The sequence below is a fragment of the Geotrypetes seraphini genome, chromosome 1 (assembly GCF_902459505.1).
Source record: "Geotrypetes seraphini chromosome 1, aGeoSer1.1, whole genome shotgun sequence".
Classification (NCBI taxonomy): domain Eukaryota; kingdom Metazoa; phylum Chordata; class Amphibia; order Gymnophiona; family Dermophiidae; genus Geotrypetes; species Geotrypetes seraphini.
The window spans coordinates 49,228,714-49,252,322 of NC_047084.1; the positions used below are offsets into that span (position 1 = coordinate 49,228,714).

Sequence of the window (23,609 nt, forward strand, 5' to 3'; positions counted from 1 at the left end):
TATTTTCATTATTTGTCCCTTGAATCTCATTAGGAGTGGAAACTTCCACAGGTTTCTTTACTTGAAAATAATTAGCTCTAACAATTGGTGGCAAACTTTCTGTAGGAATTAGCAAAATTCCTTAAAATACTTTCTTGCCATCTCCATTGGTGAAATTAAGGGACATTAGGAAAAATTCAGGAGTCTCAGATTATTTTTTCCTTAGTTGGTTCTCAAAACTTTCCATTTTTCCTGGCAATAAATGATCTTTCTTTTACCAATTCCAAGTTCAAAGTTTTCATTTTGGATATTCTTGACTCCTGTTTTTCTAATTTCTCACTTAAATCTTAAGGACCAAGCCCTGTTGCTCCACTTTAGAGTGGATAGTCCCATAGTCAAGTTTTTAAAGTGGAAAAAGACAATTTGAGGTTAGGCGTCCATAACTGATATGGCCTGCCATAAAGCCACCATATCTATTTTCTTAGGCTTCTCCAGCACCCCAAAGTTAATGTTACTTCCTCCCGAAGCTCCTCTCACCTCCTCTGCAGTGTGGGGAAAACTGCCGCTGTTCTCCGGCTTCTTCAGCTCCCGATTGAATTGGAGCTGGCTGTCCTCCTTCTCTGAGGATCGATGTACCTTCCGGGGTCATCGTTACCTCAGGAACTCCCGACTCTGCACTGCTTCCGGGTTGTGGTGGTGGCTGCCTCTAGCTCCGGGCTCAACAACGCCCGGATCTGCTGGCTGAGTTCGCCCGACGTATTCGGGCTTGCCCCTGAAGTAGCCCCAAAGATTCGCTCGAGCGGGCCAACGCTCCCTGAATTGTAGTCTGCACCAGACGCGGTGCCGCTGTCGCTGCCGGAGGATTGCTGCGAAGGGCTCCTTTCCTCTTTCCCATATTAAGGTAAGAGGATTGCTAGGTCGCTCAGCAAACGCCTGTCCGACTGCAAGAGAGGGAGCCTCCTACTCAGGCGTCCACTCTCGTCGCCATCTTGTTTCTCTCCTCTCCAATGATCTTTCACTTCTGACAGTGTGGGAACAGGGCTTTTAGCCACTGAGCAATTTCCACTGTCTTTCTTCCTCACATGATAGCTTAGGGATCTGCTAAGCTATGATCTTGTCAGGTATTTTCACCTTCACATGGCTAGGATCACTAAGCTCTCAAGGTAGGAACTCCCATAACTGAAAGGAAGCAGCTGTGGCTCACCAGGTAAAAGCCCTGTGCTAATCTTCCAGAGGTCATGGGTTCAAATCCCAGCACATATTTTAATTGTGACATTCTACCTTGCAAGTGCACCTTAATGATCTCACAATGAGGTCAGCATTGGTACAGATGCACACCTCCATCTGAAATGAAGTAGAAGCCATGCTAAGGTCTGTATCTATTTTTTGTTACAGTTTTTAAGCTTTTGCGAATTAAATTATGTATGCAATCTATATTTTTTTAATGTGCTTTCCTTGCTTTCAGCAATGAGCTTATTGGAGCACTGTTTAGTCAGAAAAAAGGTAGCTTTTAGTTAATAAATTCTATACAAGAAAAAAAAGGTATCTAGTGACTGGATTAAGGAGCTTATATTATTAACTGATTTCCTTTGAGTTCACTCATAAATCCTTGGATCATCTTTTTTTGAGGACTTGAGATTGTTTGAGTAGAGATTTATTATTACGGAAATCACTTTCCTTTTTATTTTCTTCTTTTAAATATATGTATGATCAGACAATCTTTCTGTACAAAATGTTTGATTTTGTTAAAATTTAAAATTGATAAAGAATTAAAAAAAGAAAAAAAAGTAGCTTTTTAGCAAGAAACCTAAAGCTATATTTTTTATATGCTCTGTTTCAGTTAATGGATGTTTTCTTCCAATTAGCAAATAACATTGCTGTTTGTACACAAAAATAGAAGGTTTTGCATGCAATATATCTGTTTTGATGTGCCCTGTTTATATGGTGCCCTATTAAATGTATTTTGAGCTTAATAAAGCAAAAATAAAAACCCTGAGAGCTATTTAGCAGATCGCATTAAGGACGTCCAAACTGTGCCTAAGTTCCGTCCATAGAACTCAGGTCTACTTGAAGCCCAAACTATGCTCAAAAATACACCTGGTTTTCATTCGCTTACAATGTAGGCATGAGATGGACGCCCTAGGTCGCTCAGCGTTATGCAAATGAAATTGAAGGATGCTCATACTGAAGTCTCACCCAAACCACACCCACGCCTATTCCATTAGGCATGAGTTTTCGCAATGGGCATCCATGAAATTGTAGAGGCGCCTACAAAGTGACGTCCACATTCTTTGGACATCAATGTGCCAATTATTGCTCGTTAAGACCCTTAAATGGCTCATTAACCACTTAGTTTGGATTAGAGAGTTGCACGGGGACAGAAATCCCACCCGTCCCTGCCTATGACCAAAACTTCTCCTTTCTTCCATTCCCGTGTACACAATCATCTCTTTCTCTCCTTTCCTCTCTCCCAAGTTCATGCCTTCCGTGTTCAAAAATGCATTCCCTCCCCCACCTCAGCATCTCTTTCCCTCCCTTCCTCCATCCTCTTTCCCAAGTTCATGCCTTGTGTCCAAAACGCACTCCCTTCCCCACCTCTTTCCCTCTCTTCCTCCATCCTCTCTCCCAAGTTCATGCCTTGTGCCAAAAAACGCACCTCCTCCCCCTTTTGTGTTCCGCCTCCCAGCCCTCATCTGCAAGTAAAATGGAGCTCGAGCCACGAGGCTCATCTTCTTTTTCCTACCTGCCCTGCCACAGCACACAGCCGACCGGAAGTCTTCCTGATGTCAGCGATGATGTCGGAGGGAGGGAGGGCTTTGCTGTGTGCTGCGGCAGGGCAGGTAGGAAAAAGAAGACGAGCTTCGGGGCTCGAGTGCATCGAACCCCGCAGGATCCCCGCGACCCTAGGAGGCTTCCCCACAGGATCCCCGTGACTCGAAGGGGGAACCCGTGGGATTCCTGTCGTTCCCGTGCAGCTCTCTAGTTTGGATGCCTATGTCCCCGCTCAGCGCTAATGGGACTTAGGAACCCTTTATAGAATCAGGGCCTTAGTCTACATTTCTTTTTGACCATGTGACATTGTGCAGGGGTCAGGTGAAGAGGAGTTTTTATAGCATTCCTAAAGTTCAGAAGTCCTTTGAGGGATCTGATTTGCGGGGGCAGTCAATTCCAATAGCTTGGTATGAAATGGGAGTAGGATTGTCATCTGGCGTTTTGTAGTTGAAGGGCACAATCAGGGGGTATTTGGAAGTGTGCTTCTTCTTGGGAGTGGAGAGGCCTGCTCGGGACGTATGGTGAAAGCTTATCTGACATGTAGCCAGGCACCATGTTATGAAGGGACTTATACGCTAGCATCAGGCCCTTAGGACACAGCATTTGGTTATGGGTAACCAGTGGTCTGATGATAGAGCCTGGGAAACAGAGTCATGAGCGTGCAGGTTCTTTAGAAGTCTGATTGCTGTATTTTGAACACATTGGAGACGTTGTATATTCTTTGCTGTCAATCCAATGAATAGTGTGTTGCAGTTGTCCATGTGGGAGAGGACAAAGGCATAAAGAATTTGTCAGGTTCGGAGAAATAGTTCTTTATTTTTCAGAGCTGACGGAGATAGTAGAATGAAGAAGAGACCACTTGGGAGCAGTGTTTCCCTCTAAGCGGGCGGGTGTTGTGAGCAAACTTTTTCACTGTGAGCTAAAAATATCGGGCGCCAGCAAGTTATGAGCCAAATAAATATGTTGCTTTCTACCACAGAACTTCCTTACGTTTGTATGGAATCTATCCCCTTTCAACTTTAGAGAGTGCCCTCTCGTTCTCCCTGCCTTAGCTACTAAGTCTATTCCCTTCAGTACCTTGAATGTTTCTATCATGTCCCCTCTCAATCTCCTCTGCTCAAGGGAGAAGAGGCCCAGTTTCTCTAATCTTTCGCTGTACGGCAACTCCTCCAGCCCCTTAACCATTTTAGTTGCTCTTCTCTGGATCCTTTCGAGTAGTACCGTGTCCTTCTTAAAGTACCAGTGCTGGACGCAGTACTCCAGGTGAGGGCGTACCATGGCCCGGTACAGCAGCATGATAACCTTCTCTGTCTCTTCAGTCCAGCATCTGCCCCTTCCATTCACTGTCTGTCTTTCCCTGCCATCTCTCCTCCTGCCCACCCCCACCCCCCAATTTGGTCTAGCATCCATCATCTTCCTTCTGTTCCCCTCATGGTCTGGCATCTCTATCCTTCCCTCCCCCCTGTGGTTTTTAGCATATCTCTCTTCTCATTTCCTCCACTCAGATCTGATCATTCTCTGCTCTCTCTTCCCTTTTCTTCTCTGGTCTTCCTTCTCTATTTTCTGCCTCCATCTAAATTAAATTCTTTCTTACTATTTAGTCCCGTTTCCCTCTTTTCACTGTGTCTACACACAGCTTGTCACCCCTTTCCCTCACCCCTCCATTATCTTACTATTTTCTTCCCCCTTTATTTATCTCCTCCTTCCATCCAGTATGTGTTCTTTCCCCACTTCCATTCAGCATCTGCTCTCCCTTCTCAACTGACATCCATCTGCCTTCTGCTCTCTCTCCCTTCTTCTCACTTCCATCATCTGTCCCCTTCTCTCTCTCTCTCATCTCCTCCATTCCATCATCTGCCCCTTCTCTCTCTCTCTCTCTCCCCCCCCCCAACTTCCATCATCTGCCCCCCCTTCCCCTCACCTTTGTGGGTCACTTTCTTTCCCCTGAGGGTGGCTCATGTCACAGGGGAAGCTTTGGCCGAGCAGAACCGCTTGATTGACAGTGGAACTTACTTGATTGATGTCGATGCTGGGGCCCGTTGCCGTTTGAAGGAAAAAAAAAAAGGTGGAAAAAAGGAACCTGTAAAGGCGAGAGGAAGGGAAACCTCCAGGACAGCTGCTTTTTGCCCTCCTTCAGCGGCCCAAGAGTTCAGACCAGCAGCGGCAGCTCTGTATGCTTTTAACTTCGGCACAGAGCTGCCCCTAATCAATAGTTTAGCGCGGTTTCATGAGGCAGCCTCGGGGCCTTTGATAGCCGGCCCGCTTCGATGATGCGATGTGGGCCGGCCTAGCAAAGGCCCCGAGGCTGCCTTATGAAACCGCGCTAAACTATTGATTAGGGGCAGCTCTGTGCCGAAGTTAAAAGCATACACAGCTGCCGCTGCTGGTCTGGAGGTGCGGAGACAAGGCAGGAGGCAAACGCGGTGGAAGGCAGGAGTCCCGGCGAAGGCAGGAGTCCCGGCACAGCGACTGCAACAGGAAGTTGCAAGTCAGCTGACGCCGGCCTTTCGTTGCGGCGGGGACCGAATCCTTCGCGGACCGGCAAGATTTTGTTTGCGGACCGGCGGTTGAAGAACTGTGCTCTACACTGTGTGCGCTGTGACGAGAAACTTGTGCGCTGCGAGGTAATATTTTGTGCGTCAGCGCACCCCAGCGCAGCTTAGCGGGAACACTGCTTGGGAGATATGGTTGGAAAATGATAGGTTTGAGTCAAGGAGTATTCCTAAACTGCGTGCTTGGTCTTTTGCAGTTATGGTAGTTGATTCTCAGAGAAGACAGGGACAAGTGTAGGAGCAGTGTCCTTTGCGGATCCAAAAGAGTTCCGTTTTTTAAGCATTTAGTTGTAGTTTGTTGATAGACAATTCAGTTTTTTATTTCTCAGAGGCAGTTAAGAAGTTTTGTGATTTGGGAGTCACGTTTTTTTCCCATTGGGAGATATAGTTGGATGTCATCAGCAAAAGAGTGGATCTTGATTTTGAATTTGTGAGCTATATCTACGAGAGTGTGTTGGTGAGGGAACTATTTGGTGGAAGCCAAGGTCGGAGACTGATATGATGAAGTCTGCAGGGGATCCTGTCTTGTTAGGGTAGTTTGTTAAGTTGAAGATTCCTAGCATGATAATCTAGTTGTAGGTAATGACTTGCTAGTCATCCTTAACAAAGTGTTCATTTAAGGAGGCCATTGGAGAATGGGATGCTCTGTATATCATGGCGAGGCGAGATCTATGTTGTGACTTGTTGAGAAGATGAGGCATTCTAGTGCATTTAGTGTGATGGCAACTATTAACCTTGGGTTAATTCTGGATTTAATGATAGCGGCTACACCTCCTCTAGTGTCGGTGTGTGATCAGGCTAGAGCTTGATATCCCAACGGGCAAAGCGTACCTAATGTGGCTCTTTCATTGTCTTTGAGCCAGGTTTCAGTTAGGAAGATGTCCCAATTATTGTCTGTGAAGAGATGTCACTGAGAATGACATCTTTGCTGTTTACGGATCTTACACTTGCAAGGGCAATTTTGAGGCTTTTGGATGTGGGAGAGGTAGGGGTAGTTGGGCTAAGGCTAAATTAGCAGGTTCTGTGTGCTAAGGATTGGTCGGGGGGAGGTGATTCAGGTTTCCATATCTACTCTAGCTTGTGATGACTGGGATGGGGGAGTATCTGTTGATAAGGAGAGTTGGAGATTGGAAATTGCAGCATTTGAATTTGCATAAGGCAGTGCAGATATAACAGTAAGGGATGTGTGTGTGTTATGACTAGGACTCTACTGGCTATCCTATATAATAAAACCCTAAGCGCGCATGCACACTTAGGGTTTCGTGATCCCTGCGGCAGTGTTTTCTGATCCCTGGCCGGATTCTATTTTAGAACGCGGCGGCAGGGATCACTCTGGCCACTCCCCTCCACCCGCCCTCACTCACCAACCGCTGGAGGAAGCACAGGCAAGCTCTCTCTCTGCCTGCGTCCTCGGCAGGGAACACACTGGAGCTTCCCCCCTCCCGCCCTCACTCACCAACTGCTGCTGCTGATCCTCCTCTTCAAAGCAGCCTGCGATCGTGGCCAGCTTTAGCGAACTGCACAGGCCGCTCTCCAACCTCAGTAGCACGTTCCCTCTGACGCATGGGATCGCGTCAGAGGGAATGTGCTACCGAGTTGGAGAGCGGCCTGCGAGGTTCGCTAAAGCTGGCCACGATCGCAGGCTGCTTTGAAGAGGAGCAGGCCAGAAGAAGCCAGGATGAAGGGAGTGTAAGAACGGGAACAATACAGGGGGAGAGGGAAAGGGGGCTGCTTTCGAGGGAGGGGTGTGCTCGGGACAGACAGCTTTGCTCTGGAGGGAAGACAGAAGGGGCCATGGAGAGACAGGGAGAAGGAAAGGAAGCTGCTTTGGGGGGAGGTGTGTTCTGGGGGGCAGACAGCTTTGCTCTGGGGGGAATACAGAAGGGGGGCCACGGAGAGACAGTCAGGGAGAAGGAAAGGGGGCTGCTTTGGGGGGGAGGGGTGTGCTGAGGACAGACAGCTTTGCTCTGGGGGGAAGACAGAAGGGGCCATGGAGAGACAGGGAGAGGGAAAGGGGGCTGCTTTGGGGGAGGTGTGTTCTGGGGGGCAGACAGCTTTGCTCTGGGGAATACAGAAGGGGGCCACGGAGAGACAGGGAGAAGGAAAGGGGGCTTCTTTGGGGGAAGGGGCTGCTGGGGACAGACAGCTTTGCTCTGGGGGGTGGGAGGGAAGACAGAAGGACACGGTCAGCGGCCAAGGAGAGAGAGAGAAAGAAACACAAACAGACAGACACATTTATTCTAGCACCCGTTAATGTAATGGGCTTAAAAACTAGTAATAATAATAATATGGTTGGGTAGTTTCTAGGCACTTTACATGGTACACTTCTATGATATATGTTTAGCATGTTTTTTTGGGTTGGTTTTTTTTTTTTTTTTGGGGGTGGGGGTTACCAGACATGTCAGAATCACTGACTAAGTAGTAGATTTAAAACAAACAAACCAGAAAAAAAATATTTCTTTAGTAATAATTCTTAATATTATGTTAAAAGTATAGCAGGTAAAAAAAGAAGAGTAAAACCCTTGTCAGCTCTGCAGTTCAGGCATAATGGTCCGCTTGGTCTATTCAAAGGGCACGTTGGCATGACCCACTGGCAGGTGAAGCCCACCTGCTTGACAGCCATTTAAAGGACTAAGATGAGCAGGAGGATTTTGCTGGCAATACAGGTAGGTGGGGCTTCCTGTCAAAGAGGAGAAGATCCGGTCTGGTGTGTGGGGATGATGTGGCGGGTCTTCCTTCCCCCACACCGTGCTGGTGCTGAGTCGGGAGCAAGTCCTGGCCCTTTAAAGGGCTGAGAAGAATAGGAGGGTTTGCCAGCAATGCAGGTGGTTGGGGCTTCCCACCGAAGAGTAGAAGATCAGTGCGGTGCAGAGAGTAGCTATGGAGGTGGAATCACCAGCCCACTGCCTGATCCAGAGTATCTAGCAGGCTGAGATCGAATAAACTGAAGCTTTGCTCATGACTCCGATGATGTCGTAGAAAGCATCTGTTAAGTAATCCACCCCTGCTAGTAGGAGCTGGGGTAAAAGATTGCCACTCTCAAACTCAAGACTCTGTAACCTAATATGATGACAGGTATGGGTCACATAGGATGCCGCTGTGACCACCTTGATTTCTAAAGCCAAAGCCTCGAACAGCCTCTTGAGAATTACATCCACTCTGTGATTCTGCTTATCCTTTAACACCATGCCTTTCTCACTTGGTAGGGAAGTGAGCTTTGTAACCTGCGTTACCAAGGAATCCACCTTGGGCTGAGTGAACAGCTAGTGACACTCCATTGCCATCAGATACAGCCGAGACATAGTCCTGGCAACTTTAAGGGACCCTTCCGGCCCAACACGACAGAAAAAGAAGTTTAATCAGGAATAAGGTCCAACAGAGCCGAGGGTTTGAATAACAGGGGAACTGCGAGATCATCCCCCGGATTGAAAACCATCAAGGGTTCTAATGTGCCTGACTATGACCGCAGACAGGGAGGGCGCACCCCAAGACAGAAATGGCATAGTAAGAGACCCATCATAGTCAGAATCAGCCAATGATAGATGCACCCTGGGAGACCCTGCCCCTTCGTGCACTGTCTTCCCCTTGGAAGGTCGGCTGTACTGAAAGGCTCTCCACATCAAATTAAAGAAATTCTGGAGAAAATGTCATACTAAGCAGCACTGAGTCTCCTGTAGAGAACTCCAGCTTAAGTCTCTTGGTCTCCACAGCCTCCATTCCTCTTCACTTAAGTTGACCGCCCTGAAAAGGAAAATAGCCCCAACCAATGGGCTTCCTGCCTGTTTTTCAGCCTATAGAGCAAAGGGGAGGCTAAGACAGCTGCTCCCACTGCCTCATCACGTCCTCTTGGCATGTGGTGAAAAGGATGCCATTTGAGCGACCATCCAGCACAAACCTGGCATGAATTAGGGTCAAAAGAGCCCGAAGATTCCATACCTGCCAGTTTTGAGGCAAAACAAGGTGATTTGAAGCTTCTGAAGAAGTCTGAAAAAAAACCCCAAACCTGGGAAATCCAAGATGGCCACCACAGCAGAATGAAAAAACTAGCAATTTTAGGATTTTAGAAGAGGAAGAACAGGTACAAACCTTAAAAACAGGTAGAACCCCCACCCCCACCCCAATTTTCCAAATAGGCTATAACAGCCTTACTCAATGTGACCTGTGCTGCAGCCTGCTTTAGTTCCAAAGGTAGGTGGATCTGGGGGGAGAAATCACTGCCTCAAATGGAATATCCTTCTGTGCTGAATCTCAGGCTGCCAGTCTGGACAGTGTCTTGACAGCCTCCAAACCCCACAGAATGAGAGGGGGAGGGGAGACGAAATGCAGCCAGCACCCTGTGAGATCCCGCTGAACTTCCTACAGATGCCTAACAGCCTATGCTCAAACCCCTGTAATGCAGTAGGTGAGCAATGCTACCTGGGGACAGTCCAAGCTCCAAAAAGACTTCTGCAGGCTGGCTAACAGGCACTACAAGGGATTGGCCTGTTAGCTGCAAAAAAAAAAAAAAAAATTAACAGAGCTGATCTGAGACACTCTTTCAGGTTCACCTGCAGAAGGAAAAAAACTGTAGGGGCAGCAGAGCCCTTTGTGAAGTAGGAGGGATTCAGAAAAAATCCATAGTGGATTCCTTCTGTATGACTTGCGAGCACTGGGATATATAACCCACTCGTTCAGAATGATACACCTATTGCACTAGTACACACCTTCTCAGTTCACTTACAGAAGTAAAAACTGAAGAGGGAGCTATTCTCCACTGGTGAAAGGGAGAGTTGAAAGATATGGGTGACATCCTTCCGCAAAATTTGCGACTAAAGGAGGACAACAATTCCAGGACAGAATCCTGGAAAATTTAGAGATGTAAAGAATGTGCGTAGTAGGCTCTTTCAGTAACATGCTGGATGACATTTTCAGTCTTCCTAATCTGAAGAGAATTCTCTGAGCAGTTTACTACAATCATAATGTAAAAAAATTCAGTCCCAGATATAGCAATGTACTTAATCTCCCATATCCACAATATAAATTGTCAAATGTTTATACATAAATTTCCATTTTTATGCATATAGGGGTCCTTTAGAGCCTTAACGCGTGGAATAGCTAAAATGCTGCACGCGCTAGCCGCTACCGCCTCCTCTTGAGCAGATGGTAGTTTTTGGCTAGCCAGTTTGTGCGTTAAAAACGCTAGCGCACCTTCGTAAAAGGAGCCCATAATGTACTCACATATAATATGCATAAAAATTTTGTGCAAAAATAAACACATATAATACATCCATGCATATGTGTGCTAGATGAATGCACTATGGCAGCATTCTGACAGCATTGGTGCCTTTCCTCCCAAGCTCTCCTCTCCATGCTAATTTTGTATTTCTCTCCCCCCTCTCCCTGCAGTATTCCTTACCTTTAATACAAGCTGCAATCCATAAAAGTAGCCTTCTGCAAGCATTGGGGCCTTTGCTCTGATGCAACTTCCTGTTTCCACCTAGTACTAAAGGTTTGAAGGACTGTAGGGAGAAGGACTGTAGGGAGAAGAAGAGATGCAGGATTCATGCGGAGAGGTGAGGGAGGGAGAGAGAAATAGGATTTGGGACAAAATGTACCAAAAAAAAAAACCTGACGGGGCACCCAGATTGTAAAAACGCATATACGTGTATTATACAGTATGTGTAAAGATATGGTATTCTTAGCAAACAGTAGTAATTCCATACTGAAAAACATCTGTAATATTCAGTTCTTCAGCATATTTGCCTGTACAATAAATTTTAGGATTACACTTACCTGAGGCCCAATAAATACTCTATATTTATTATCTGGACTGTCTCCCCCAATTAGGAAAGAATTTGGTCCTATTTGTTGCAGCAGGTACAATCTGGCTCGCATCACTTTGATGACTCTACGGGTTGTTTCCTCTGGGCTGTAAGGTGAAAAGCCATCAGGTGATGGAGCTCTTCGAGGAGGTGTGACGCGCCCACTCTGAAACTAAAAATATTTATTTTTCTTGATAAATTGTAAGCCATTGCATATGAACTTTCTATACAGAACTAGTTAACTAGAATTGTCATCATTCTCGCACCCACTTGACCTTAGATCTATGGTCCCTTTGCTCCATTCTTGAATCTGACTTAAGCTCTACACTCCCCTTATTCCATTCTAGAACCTGTAATTACCTTCCCTTCACTTCATTTATCCCTACCTTCTGAGCTATGTAACCTCCCCCCCCCAGTCATTACCTCATCTACCTGCAACATAGTATCTGACACTCATTGATGTAATATAACCATTCACTCTAACTTCCTTATTTTTCTTCCAACTTGTAAACTGCCTAGAACCTATACTGGATAAGTGTAATACAGAAATTCTGATTAGATTATATTAGAAAGAAAGCACAGTGAGAATAACCAAGAGGCAGGGAAAAAGAAATCACTGCCTCAGCCCTTCCTCATGGCCATCTCCATTGTGCTTTCTCATATCCTGTGGGCAGTTGGTCCCTCTTTTTGAGACTAGATTTTAATAGCCCATTATAACTGGTAAATAGTGGTAACAAAACGAGTGGGAGAGAAAATACTAAGGATGTCAATCTGCAATCCTGGAGGGTTGCAAAACCAGTCAGGTTTTCAGGATACTCCTGAGAAATATATGCATGAGTATATAGTCACATGAAAAAATTAGGACACCCAATGAAATATTCAGCTCTTTCTTAATAAATGTTCACATATTGATGTCAAATCTTTTTTTTTTTTAAATCTCTGGAAAAGAAAGTACTGTATTTTTCGCTCCATAAGACGCACCCCAGATTTAGAGAAGGAAAACAAGAAAAAAAAAACCCCTTCTGAACCAAATTGTATACTAATATATACCCGACACCTTCAAATTCCGTCCCAGCCCCTAATCAATCATTTTTACATACCCCCAGCATCATTAAATTCAATCCCAGCCCCCAAGCACCATTAAATTCCGTCCCAGCCCCCCCAGCAGTACCTTTAAATGTTGGAGGTCAGTGGACGGCTGCCTGCTGCTTGCTGGGGCCCATGGCGCACAAGCGCGCTAATGCCTGGGCCCGGACACTTCCCTAATCGGGCCAGTCGCTGTTGCTTTACAGGGCTGCTGCCTGCTGATTACCAGCATGTCGGGGCCAGCGGCAGCTGTCCACTGACTTCCAACATTTAAAGGTACCGCCGGGATTTTTTTTTTTGTATATTCGCTTCATAAGATGCACCCTTATTTTTGCCCACTTTTTGGGGGGAGGAAAAAGTGCATCTTATGGAGCGAAAAATACAGTAATGTAATTGCAGATAAACAACAAAAGGTTTCCTTGATTTACTCATGAAACAAAAGATCCACAAAAATGTGTATTCTGAGGAATAAATTAGGATATTCCTCCCATTTAAAGTGGCTCAAATCACACACAGGTATATCAAATCAGGTGCACATGATTAGAACATCATTACTCAGCATTTTGAACGTTTGCCATAATTAAACCTCAGGTTGATTAAACCTCCAAGAGAAGTGCTCATAAAACTGTAACTCTGCTCAGAGACTTGTAACTCTAAAGAGAGGGAGGTAACCCTCTCTTGAAACAAGAGTTATTATTTCAAATCATAGCATAGTATTTTAGTAAAAACGAGTCCAACTCTTGAGGGTATACAAAGCTTGAAAAATATATTCAATACTTGGATGGAGTGTTTTGCAAAATTTTTAAAAGTCCAAAATAATGGTGATTGCATTCAGGAAATGCTAAAGATTGTACTTAGCTTAAATGCAGAACATGCAACTTCCAGGGTCCCGACGTGGCCCCGTTTCGGCGACTGCTTCAGGAGACCCCGCCAACCGAAAGTAGATAGTTTTTGCAAATATCACACTGAGTATGAGTGCTTCAACTGTAAGCGGTTCAAAAACTGAAAAGTTCCCTCAAGAGTTGGACCCTCAAGAGTTGGACTCGTTTTTACTAAAATACTATGCTATGATTTGAAATAATAACTCTTGTTTCAAGAGAGGGTTACCTCCCTCTCTTTAGAGTTACAAGTCTCTGAGCAGAGTTACAGTTTTATGAGCACTTCTCTTGGAGGTTTAATCAACCTGAGTCAGTTCTCTCTATTGCACTTCAGCTACTTTCTGACTCTTAATTGCTACATTTTCCCTGTGTATTTGGAAACATAATTAAACCTCAGACATTTAGTTTATGGTACTCATGACTGCTGCAGTGAGAGTGAACACCATGGTGAGATCAAAAGAGCTGTCTGAGGCCTTCAGAAAATAGATTGTAGCAGCTTATAAGCAGTGTTCTCCCCAGAAATGTTTTCCAGCCGGGTGACATGAAAAAGTAGCCGGGTGGGGCGGGATTGGGAAATTTGGTGGTGGGGAAAATTAACCCCCTCTTTTACTGAGGTGCGCTAGCATTTTTAGTGCGCGCAAGCCCCTGCGCTACGTGGGAAAACTAACGCAAACTCAATGCTGGCATTAGCATCTAGCGCGCATGACAATTCCTCTGCGTGCTAAGCGCACACTAAAACCACTATCGTAACTTAGTAAAAGGATGTGTACTATTTTTATTAGTTAATTATTATTATTATTATTTTCCTATGCTCAATATGACTTCCTTTTTTAAGGTTTGACACTTGTGCCAGAATATTTTTACTAAATTTAAGAAGTATTTGCCCTCTTTCAAATGGTATAGAGCAGTGATGGCTAACCTTTTTGAGCCCGAGTGCCCAAACTGCCACACAAAACCAAAGAATTTCCTCAAAGTGCCAGCACGTCAATTAAACCTTAATAACAAGATTTTAGTATCTAAAAACTCTTTATAAAGTTGCCTGAACTATGTAACATCATTTTTAAAGGTTGGAATCTTTGTATTGTCAGAGAATCAATTTGATTCATAATCCTTTGGTTTTCATTTCAATTTATTGGCAATTTATAATGTTTTAATGATTTCATTCAATTTAATGAATTTAGGAAGAATTTGATTCAGTTACACAATATATTTTAAATGTATTATTCACATAACATGTCAAATGTATCCTGAGTAAAAAAAAAGATAAACTTCTTAAAACTGTTAACTGTGTCAAAGACTCGGTGTGCATTCCCAAAGAGTCTATACATGTTTTTTTGTAAAATTTACAATCAAATTAGAAAATAGTTAAATCATTACATTTCTAATAATATGATGTAAAGAAAACAAAAGAGCTTTCAATTAAACCAACCGTTTTTATTGGAAATTCCAGATTGGAATACAACAGGGCCATGTAAAGTCCCTTTTTTAAATAATATCTTTAAATAATATTTAAATAACTTAGAAAGTGTCTTAACTGCAAACTGAAAACACTGCTTCAAGTAAACATATGCATTGGGCATGCTCTGAAAAAAATTAATGTGATTTTTGTTGTTGCATGCATGCTGATAACTTGTCAATCCTTGGCTCATAGTGCGTTAATTTCAGAGCAACACATGCAGCACTCATGTCATCCGTTAATCTGTTTCTAGCATCAGATTTTATATGATTCAAAGCCGAAAACAGCTGCTCACAAGCATAGGATGACCCAAACAAAGTAAGAAGAGCAATCCCAAGTGCTTTCATGGACTTAAAATTGTCTGGCAGAGAATTCCACGCTTTTAGGATTTCATTTTCAGAACTGCTAGCAGTGATTTCATTTGTCACCCTTTTCCTAAAATTCTCCTTTGCTTCGGCTACAATGGTGGAATATGCTTTGTGGATTTCCTGGTGTTTTTTTATGACTGTCCACAAATGTTGTAGAATTATCCAAATGTATTTTTAGGTTGGGAAAATATTTTAGCTGTCCACTCTCAAGGTCTTTTTCAAAAACAAGCAATTTTCTCTCAAAAGCTTTGATGTCACTAAACATGCTTTCTGCTGTTTTTCCCATGCCTTGTAATTTTTTTGTTTAGTACATTAAAGTGGTTAGTAAAATCTGTAAAGAACATGAGGTTGGTAAGCCAGGCCATGTTGGTGAGTTGAGGATAGTCTTCCCCCTTTTCGTTCATAAATAGCCTAACTTCTTCCAAGCAGGCCACAAATCTCTCTAACATTCGTCCTCTGCTCAGCCACCGGACATTATTGTACATCAGTAAAGTGTTATATTGTGCCTGAATCTCATCAAGAAGGGCTTGAAATTGTCGAAAATTAAGAGCACGCGCCATGATGAGTTCACCATTTTTGTTACATCTTTGAGGACATCGTCAAGTTTTTTGCTGCTTTCTTTGGCGCAGAGAGCCTCTTGATGTATTATGCAGTGAAATTGAATCAGTGGATGTTTTGCTTCCTTAGCAAAGAAATGAATGAATCCTGATGTTGTCCCCACCATGCTAGGTGCTCCATCACTAGTAACTGAAACTACTTTTTCTGGACTTATGTCTAGTGATGAAAAAGCCTCCATCACAGCATTGTGGATATCTATCCCTTGTGTTCTTCCAGGCAAAGACAGCAGTTTTACCAGCTCTTCTCTCATGATGTCACCAGTAGCATAACGCAAAATGAGTGCTAGTCTTGCATGGTTAGTAATATCTGTACTTTCATTCAAGCACATGGAGTAGAAAGGTGCTTTTTGTAAGTCGCAAGTAAGCTGTTGACTAACATCAGCAGCCATTCGCAGAACCCTATCTTTTGCAGTATTTCTGCTTAGCGGCATCTCAGAGATGCGCTGCACAATTTTATCCTTGTTTTGGAAATCATGGAAGAGTGAATTACTCCCAGCCAAAATTGCCTTTTTGATAAAATCTCCATCAGAGAGGGGCTTACCATGTTTTGCCATGCACAGTGAAATTTGAAAGCTGGCATCTGTAAGATGATTAGTTTTTGAAAGATAGTTGCTAAAACTAAGAGACTGGGAGTGATATTTCTTTAATTTTCCTACAAGGAACTCTTTTCTTTGAGCTAAACCAAGTTCAGCAACACTGTTATGGTTGGTCTCAAAGTGACGTTTGACATTTGATGTGCGAGACACAACACTTTCATTACACATAATACACAATGCTTTCCCACTGCGTTCAATCACTCCATATGTACTCTGTCCAGGCCTCTTGGAATGGTCTTCCACTGTCTGTTTTTGCTTTTTTTGCTGTACTCATTTTCTTTGTTCAAGACTTCAAGTCTACAAAAAGATAAAATTTGTATAATAAAAAAAATCTAATGAAGTGCTGTATACAAATCCGTCCCCATAAAAAAATATGTGATTGGGGAATTTTACTAATTGTAGACATCCGTTTTGGTCAAAAAATATACTGTCCGGGTGAAAACCGGACTTGTGCAACCTGAGTGTATGGGAAAAGCACAGTTACTTACTGTAACAGTTGTTATCCAGGGACAGCAGGCAGATATTCCCACACATGGGTGACGTCACCGACGGAGCCCTGCAGCGGACAGCCTCGAAAGCAAACTTGCTTGAAGATCTCGATCTTTCGAGCACTGCACCGCGCATGCGCGCGTGCCTTCCCGCCCGAACTAGGGGGCGCATCTCCTGAGAGGATCCTCAGTTCAGATACCTAGCCAAGAAGCCAACCAGGGGAGGTGGGAGGGTTGTGGGAATATCTGCCTGCTGTCCCTGGATAACAACTGTTACGGTAAGTAACTGTGCTTTATCCCAGGACAAGCAGGCAGCATATTCCCACACATGGGTGACCTCCAAGCTAAGTAAAAAGGGATGGAGGGAAGTTGGCAATTTACGAAAAAAGATTTTGCAAAACAGATTGGCCAAAGTGGCCATCCCTCCTGGATAAGGAATCCAGACAATAATGAGAGGTGAAAGTATGAACCGAGGACCAAGTGGCAGCCTTGCAGATTTCCTCAATAGGAGTTGATCGAAGGAAAGCTACAGATGCCGCCATAGCTCTAACTTGTGGCCCGTCACTCGACCTTGCAGAGGAAGACCAGCCTGAGTGTAGCAGAAAGAAATACAAGCAGCCATCCAGTTGGAGATTGTGCATTTTGATATAGGACGTTCCAACTTGTTTGGATCAAATGAGATGAAAAGTTGAGGAGATGTTCTGTGAAGTTGAGTGCGTTGGAGGTAGAAAGCCAAAGCACGTTTACAGTCCAAGGTATGAAGAGCGGCTTCTCCAGGATGAGAATGAGGCTTTGGAAAAAACACAGGTAGAACAATAGATTGATTGATGTGAAATTCCGAAACAACTTTAGGTAAGAATTTAGGATGAGTACGGAGGACCACCTTGTCATGGTGAAAAACTGTGAAGGGTGGATCTGCAACCAAAGCTTGTAGCTCACTGATTCTTCGAGCAGAAGTGAGGGCAATCAAAAACACAGCTTTCCAAGTGAGATACTTAAGGTGGGCTTTGTCAAGCGGTTCAAAAGGAGGTTTCATAAGTTGAGCTAAAACAACATTGAGATCCCAAACCACTGGAGGTGGTTTAAGCGGTGGATGGAGATTGAGAAGTCCTTTCATAAAGCGAGAAACCATAGGATGTGCAGAAAGGGGTTTTCCAGCCAAAGGCTGATGAAAAGCAGCTATAGCACTAAGATGGACTCGAATAGATGTAGTTTGAAGTCCAGATTGTGACAAATGAAGTAAGTAGTCCAGAACGGATGTCAAGGAAGAAGATCTGGGTGGCAAGTGACGTGTAGAACACCAAGCAGAGAATCTAGTCCACTTCTGGCCATAACATTGTCTAGTTGATGGTTTCCTGGAAGCAAGTAAGATATCTTGAACAGACGGAGAGAATTGAGAAAAGTCTGTTATGCAGAAAGGTACCAAGCTGTTAAATGTAGAGACTGCAGATTGGGATGAAGCAAGGATCCTTGACTCTGCGTGAGTAGAGAGGGAAATACTGGTAGAAGAGGAGGCTCCCTGGTGCTGAGTTGAAGTAGAAGGGAGAACCATGGTTGTCTGGGCCACCGAGGAGCTATCAGAATCATGGTGGCATGTTCTGACTTCAGTTTGACTAGAGTCTTGAGAATCAGAGGAAACGGAGGAAAAGCATAAAGGAACTGATTCCTCCAGTCCAGTAGAAATGCATCCGCTTCAAGACGTTGAGGGGCATAGATGCGGGAGCAAAATTGAGGCAGTTTGAAGTTGAGAGGTGACGCAAACAGATCTATCTGCAGAGTTCCCCAACGGGCAAAGATTTGGCGAAGAGTAGGAGAATTGAGTGTCCATTCGTGAGGCTGTAGAAGACGACTCAATTTGTCCGCCAAATAATTGTGTTGACCCTGAATATAAACAGCTCTGAGGAAGATGTTGTGAAGAATTGCCCAATGCCACAATTTCAGAGCTTCTTGACAGAGGGAGTGAGATCCCGTCCCTCCCTGTTTGTTGACATAATACATGGCTACCTGGTTGTCGGTACGTACAAGAATCACCATGTCGTGAAGGAGATGTTGAAAAGTTTTGAGAGCATAGAATATCGCTCTGAGTTCCAACAGATTGATATGACACCAACGGTCTGCTTGAGTCCAGAGACCCTGAGTGCGAAGACCGTCCACATGAGCTCCCCATGCGTACATTGATGAGTCGGTTGTGAGGACTTTCTGATGAGGAAGAGGGTGGAACAGCAAGCCTCTTGAAAGATTCAAAGAGAGCATCCACCAATGGAGAGACTTCCGCAATGAAGGAGTTATGGAAATCAGTCGAGTTGGTGGATCCACTGATTGCTGCCATTGGGATGCCAGTGTCCATTGAGGAATATGAAGGTGAAGTCTGGCAAAAGGAATCACATGAACTGTAGAAGCCATGTGACCGAGCAGAACCATCATCTTTCGTGCTGGAACAGTTGAAAGTTGGAAGAGTTGTTGAGAAATCTGAAGCAGGGCGGCCTGACGTGGTTGTGGAAGGTATGCTCTCAGATTGATAGTGTCCAGAGTTGCTCCTATGAACTGGAGAGACTGAAAAGGAGTCAACTGAGATTTGGGAAAGTTGATGTGAAATCCCAAACTTTGTAGAAAAAGAATAGTCTGTTGGGTCGCTGCAATAACCCCTGAAAAAGAGGGAGCCTTGATGAGCCAGTCATCTAGGTAAGGAAATACTTGGAGACCCTGGTTGCGAAGAGCTGCAGCCACCACCACAAGACATTTTGTGAAAACCCTGGGAGAAGAAGCCAATCCGAAGGGGAGAACTCGGTACTGCAGATGAAGGCTTCCTACTTGGAATCTGAGGTACTTGCGAAATGCTGGATGAATAGGGATACGAGTATACGCCTCTTTGAGATCGAGGGAACACATCCAATCCCCTTGATCCATTAAAGAATATAAAGTTGGCAGAGTGAGCATTCGAAATTTCTCTTTGACTAGATATTTGTTGAGAGCTCTGAGATCCAGGATCGGTCGCAAATCCTCCGTCTTTTTGGGAACTAGAAAATAACGGGAGTAGAATCCCAAGTTCCTTTGGGAAAGAGGAACTTCCTCCACAGCTCGTAGGAGAAGCAGAGCTTGAGCTTCTTGAAGAAGAAGGGGAAGATGCGACTGATTGGAAGGACACTCTCTTGGATGGCGATCTGGAGGCACCTGAAGGAGCCGAAGAGAGTATCCCTCTCGTAGGATGGTAAGCACCCAGAGATCTGATGTAATGAGCTCCCACTGGTGATAAAATGTGGAAAGGCAACCCCCTATGGGGAGGGGAGAATTTGGAAACAGAGAAATTGGAATGCTCATGTTGAGATTGTCAAAAAGACTGAGCAGGCTTGGTGGCAGCAGGAGTCTGAGATTTTTGTTGTCGCTGTTGTTGAGGAGGACGACGAGGAGGAGGTCTGGAAAAAGCAGGAGTCGTTTTCTGAGGATAACGACGTGGAGTCTGTTTGAAACCTCTAGTTGGTGCAGGTTTAGGTTTTGGTCGAATGAGGGAAGCAAAAGAGCGTTCATGTTCTGAAAGACGCTTGGTAGCTGCCTCAATAGAGTCATCAAATAATTCATTTCCCTGACAAGGTAGATTTGCCAATCGATCTTGAAGGTTGGGATCCATGTCCACAATACGTAACCATGCTAAACGACGCATGGCTACAGCAAAGGCAGATACTCGAGACGAGAGTTCAAATGCGTCATATGAGGTTTGTAACATGAAGAGTCGTAATTGAGAAAGAGTCTTAAGGATGAGTTTAAATTCTGAAAGACAAGTGGTAGAGATATCCGGGTAAAAAGATGGTAAAATCTTCAGAAAATGGTTGAAGTAGGATGTAAAAATGTAGCTGTAATTAAGAACTCTATTTGCCATCATAGAGTTCTGGTATAAACGGCGACCAAACTTATCCATGGTATGACCTTCCCTACCTGGAGGAACTGAAGCATAGATTTTAGAAGGATGTGCTTTCTTTAAAGAGGATTCTACTACCAGGGATTGATGAGATAGTTGAGACTTTTCATAACCTTTACATGGAACTGTTCGATAACGGGATTCCAATTTAGATGGAATGGCAGTGATGGAATAAGGAGTCTCCATATTACGAACAAAGGTTTGTTTCAGAACAGGAGTCATAGGTAATCCGAGGGACTCTTTCGGTGGATGAGGAAGCTCCATATCTGCTAAATATTCAGGAGTATACTTAGAATCTGAATGAAGATCCAGTTTGAGAGCTTGTCCCATATCAAAAATAAATTTGGCAAAAGAAATAGATTTGGAATCAGACGCTTCCTCAGGAGATACACTGCGAGATTTAGGAAGAGCTGAGTATGAGGGAGAAGCCTCTCTAGAATATGGTGAAAGTGGTTCTGAGTCTAGACTTAGAGTCACAGAAGAAGCTGCACTGTGAGGTGGAGTAAGAGAATGTTTTCTCTTCAGGCTCCTGGATGGAGAAGTACCAGGTGTACGTGGTACGGAATGAGTCGAGGTCTGTGGTGAACTGTCTCGACGGGGTGGCTTCGACAGTGGAGTCTTTGGTCGAGAAGGACTTCGAGTCGATGCGCGATGGTGTCGAGTTCCGTGCTTCTTCTTCGAAGAATGAGGCAGAGAAGTCTCGGTATCCAATGCCGAAGACTCCCTCCGAAGCTTGGAAGCAATAGGTCTCGAATGCTTCGACCGGTGCTTCGGAGGAGGTGAGTCTGGAGAAGAATCAGACGAAGAAATTTTCTTCCGTGTCCTGGATCGGCCTCGAGATACTGGAAGCTCTGGTTGGGTGACAGGCTGATCAGTCCAAGGCAAGGTCGAGGACGGGACCAATTGAGCCACTAAGGAGGAAATCTGAGTGGTGAGTATAGAGTTCAACATGTCCTCCAGCATCGGCACCGAGACAGATGATTCTGACCTCGTAGGTGCAGCAGTACGCTCCGAAGAGGGCGACCTCGAAGGTGAGTATTCCCTTATCTTGGAGGTACGCTTGGAAGATGGACGTGCAGAGGACTCTGGTGGCTTCTTGGGTATGGTACCTGAAAGAGAACCCGGAGACTTACCCCCCATAGAAGACTTCGCAGATGGCACCGTCTTCGAGGGAACCGAAGCAGGCAAGGTCGAGGCCTTCGAGACCGAAGCTCCAGCCGGAGCCTGGGTCGAAGCCTTCGAGACCGTAGTCGTCGATGTCGTCGGAGTCGAAGCCTTCGAGACCGGGGCAGCCGCCGAGGTCGAAGTAGAATCCGAAGGTTGCTCCATGTCTCCGAAAAGTTGAAAAAAATTGAACACACCGGCGTCGAAAAGCCCGTGGAGTAAGAGTGAAACAACAGTGACAATCTTCTGGGGAATGAGTGGGACCCAGGCACTGTAGACAGCGGCAGTGGGGATCGGTGACCGAAATCACACGATTACACTGACGACAACGTTTGAACCCGGTGAGAGGCCGGGACATGGAAAAAATAAAGTCCGTGTCGAACGAAAGGAGCAAATGGGCATAGGCCCAAGGCTCACCGGCCGGACAAGAAATAAAAGAAACTTTTTATTTTTATTTATTTATTTATTTTTTTTTAAGAAAAGAAAATGAAAAAGAAATAGGAGAGCACAGCGGCCAAACTTTACTGAAAGAAAAGAAACAGCCGCGGTGAAGAGAAGGCAATGCTGCAGAGATGTAGAAAAACGTGTCTTCTTGTCTCCGCAGAATTAAACAAACTGAGGATCCTCTCAGGAGATGCGCCCCCTAGTTCGGGCGGGAAGGCACGCGCGCATGCGCGGTGCAGTGCTCGAAAGATCGAGATCTTCAAGCAAGTTTGCTTTCGAGGCTGTCCGCTGCGGGGCTCCGTCGGTGACGTCACCCATGTGTGGGAATATGCTGCCTGCTTGTCCTGGGATAAAGGACTTTTATTTTTCATTATTGGAGCCTTTGTTATTTTATTATGATGTTTACAAAAGCACTGTGAAGGGCCACATATACACTTTACTGTTTTTTGCTATATTGAGTTTTCCATAAGGTACAGCGCAGAGGATTAGTGTGTTGGTTGTTCACAGAGAGCCCAGCCCTCCTCTCAGCTTACTGAACTTCTCTATGCAATCATCATAAGCAGCTTTTTTATTTCCTCGAATTTAGCATGTCCCCCATGGAAGATACAGAGGTTTTTACAGAGGAGCACATTATTAGACACATTAACTTCCCCCCATATCCTCACCTCTCTAGCATGGGAGCACTAGGAACTGTTCCTGATTACAGATGTCACATGTGGAGTCACACTACAGCCTCACTGAGTTCCTGTGACAGACTCAGTGTGAAGCTTCTCTTCCTCCCCCCACTTCCCCCTCACACACTGCCTGGCTCATAGGATACTAAGGGGAAGACAGGCAGGCTAAACATCCACTCACAGGACTGCAGCCAGCACAGGAGGATGGGCCGCGGCCCACCGGGACAATGCCCGGTCCTCCCAATGGCCAGTTCGGCCCTGTTGCCAGGTGAGCTGCAAAGCAGACACCGGCACACTTGCCTCCCGCCGCGCCGCATATCTTAATTGCGGACTAGAGAGTTGCGCGGGGACAGAAATCCCACCCGTCCCCGCCAAAGTCTCACCTGTCCCCACCCGTCCCCGTGAGGAATGTCCTCCGTCCCCGCCCGTCCCCGTGAGGAATCCCCTCCGTCCCCGCCCGTCCCTATAAACTTCAGAAATAGTTATTTCATTTAATTATGCTACTGAATTAAAGGCTCTGGTAGAAACCCATTTACAAATAAGCAAAAAGACTTTATTAATTTGGAAATATTAATTGGGAAGAATACACACTTTGTAAACGGGTTTCTACCAGAGCCTCTTTTGTTTATAAATTTTTATCAATACAACTAATATACTACTTTATCCTGAAGCAAAAAAAAAAGAAAAAAAGAAATAGAATTCTTTTCCTACCTTTGTTGCCTGGTTTCTGCTTTCCTCATGTTCTCATTCAGTTCCTTCCATCCACTGTCTCTCTTCCTTCTGCGTCTTCCATTTGCTCTGTTACTGTGCCTCTCCCTTTC

At 44.8% G+C, this 23,609-nt stretch overlaps 1 protein-coding gene across 1 annotated transcript in view; it reads right to left on the minus strand.

The window, feature by feature from the left end:
- Window positions 1-23,609, minus strand: part of MAP3K1 (mitogen-activated protein kinase kinase kinase 1) — a 212,254-nt gene that overhangs the window by 132,369 nt on the left and 56,276 nt on the right. Inside the window, exons 4-5 of the mRNA XM_033957630.1 lie at window positions 11,076-11,276; window positions 10,699-10,816 (exon numbers count right to left, since the gene is read on the minus strand). Of these exons, the coding sequence (XP_033813521.1) occupies window positions 10,699-10,816; window positions 11,076-11,276 (319 nt within the window). The remainder of the gene's footprint in view (window positions 1-10,698; window positions 10,817-11,075; window positions 11,277-23,609) is intronic.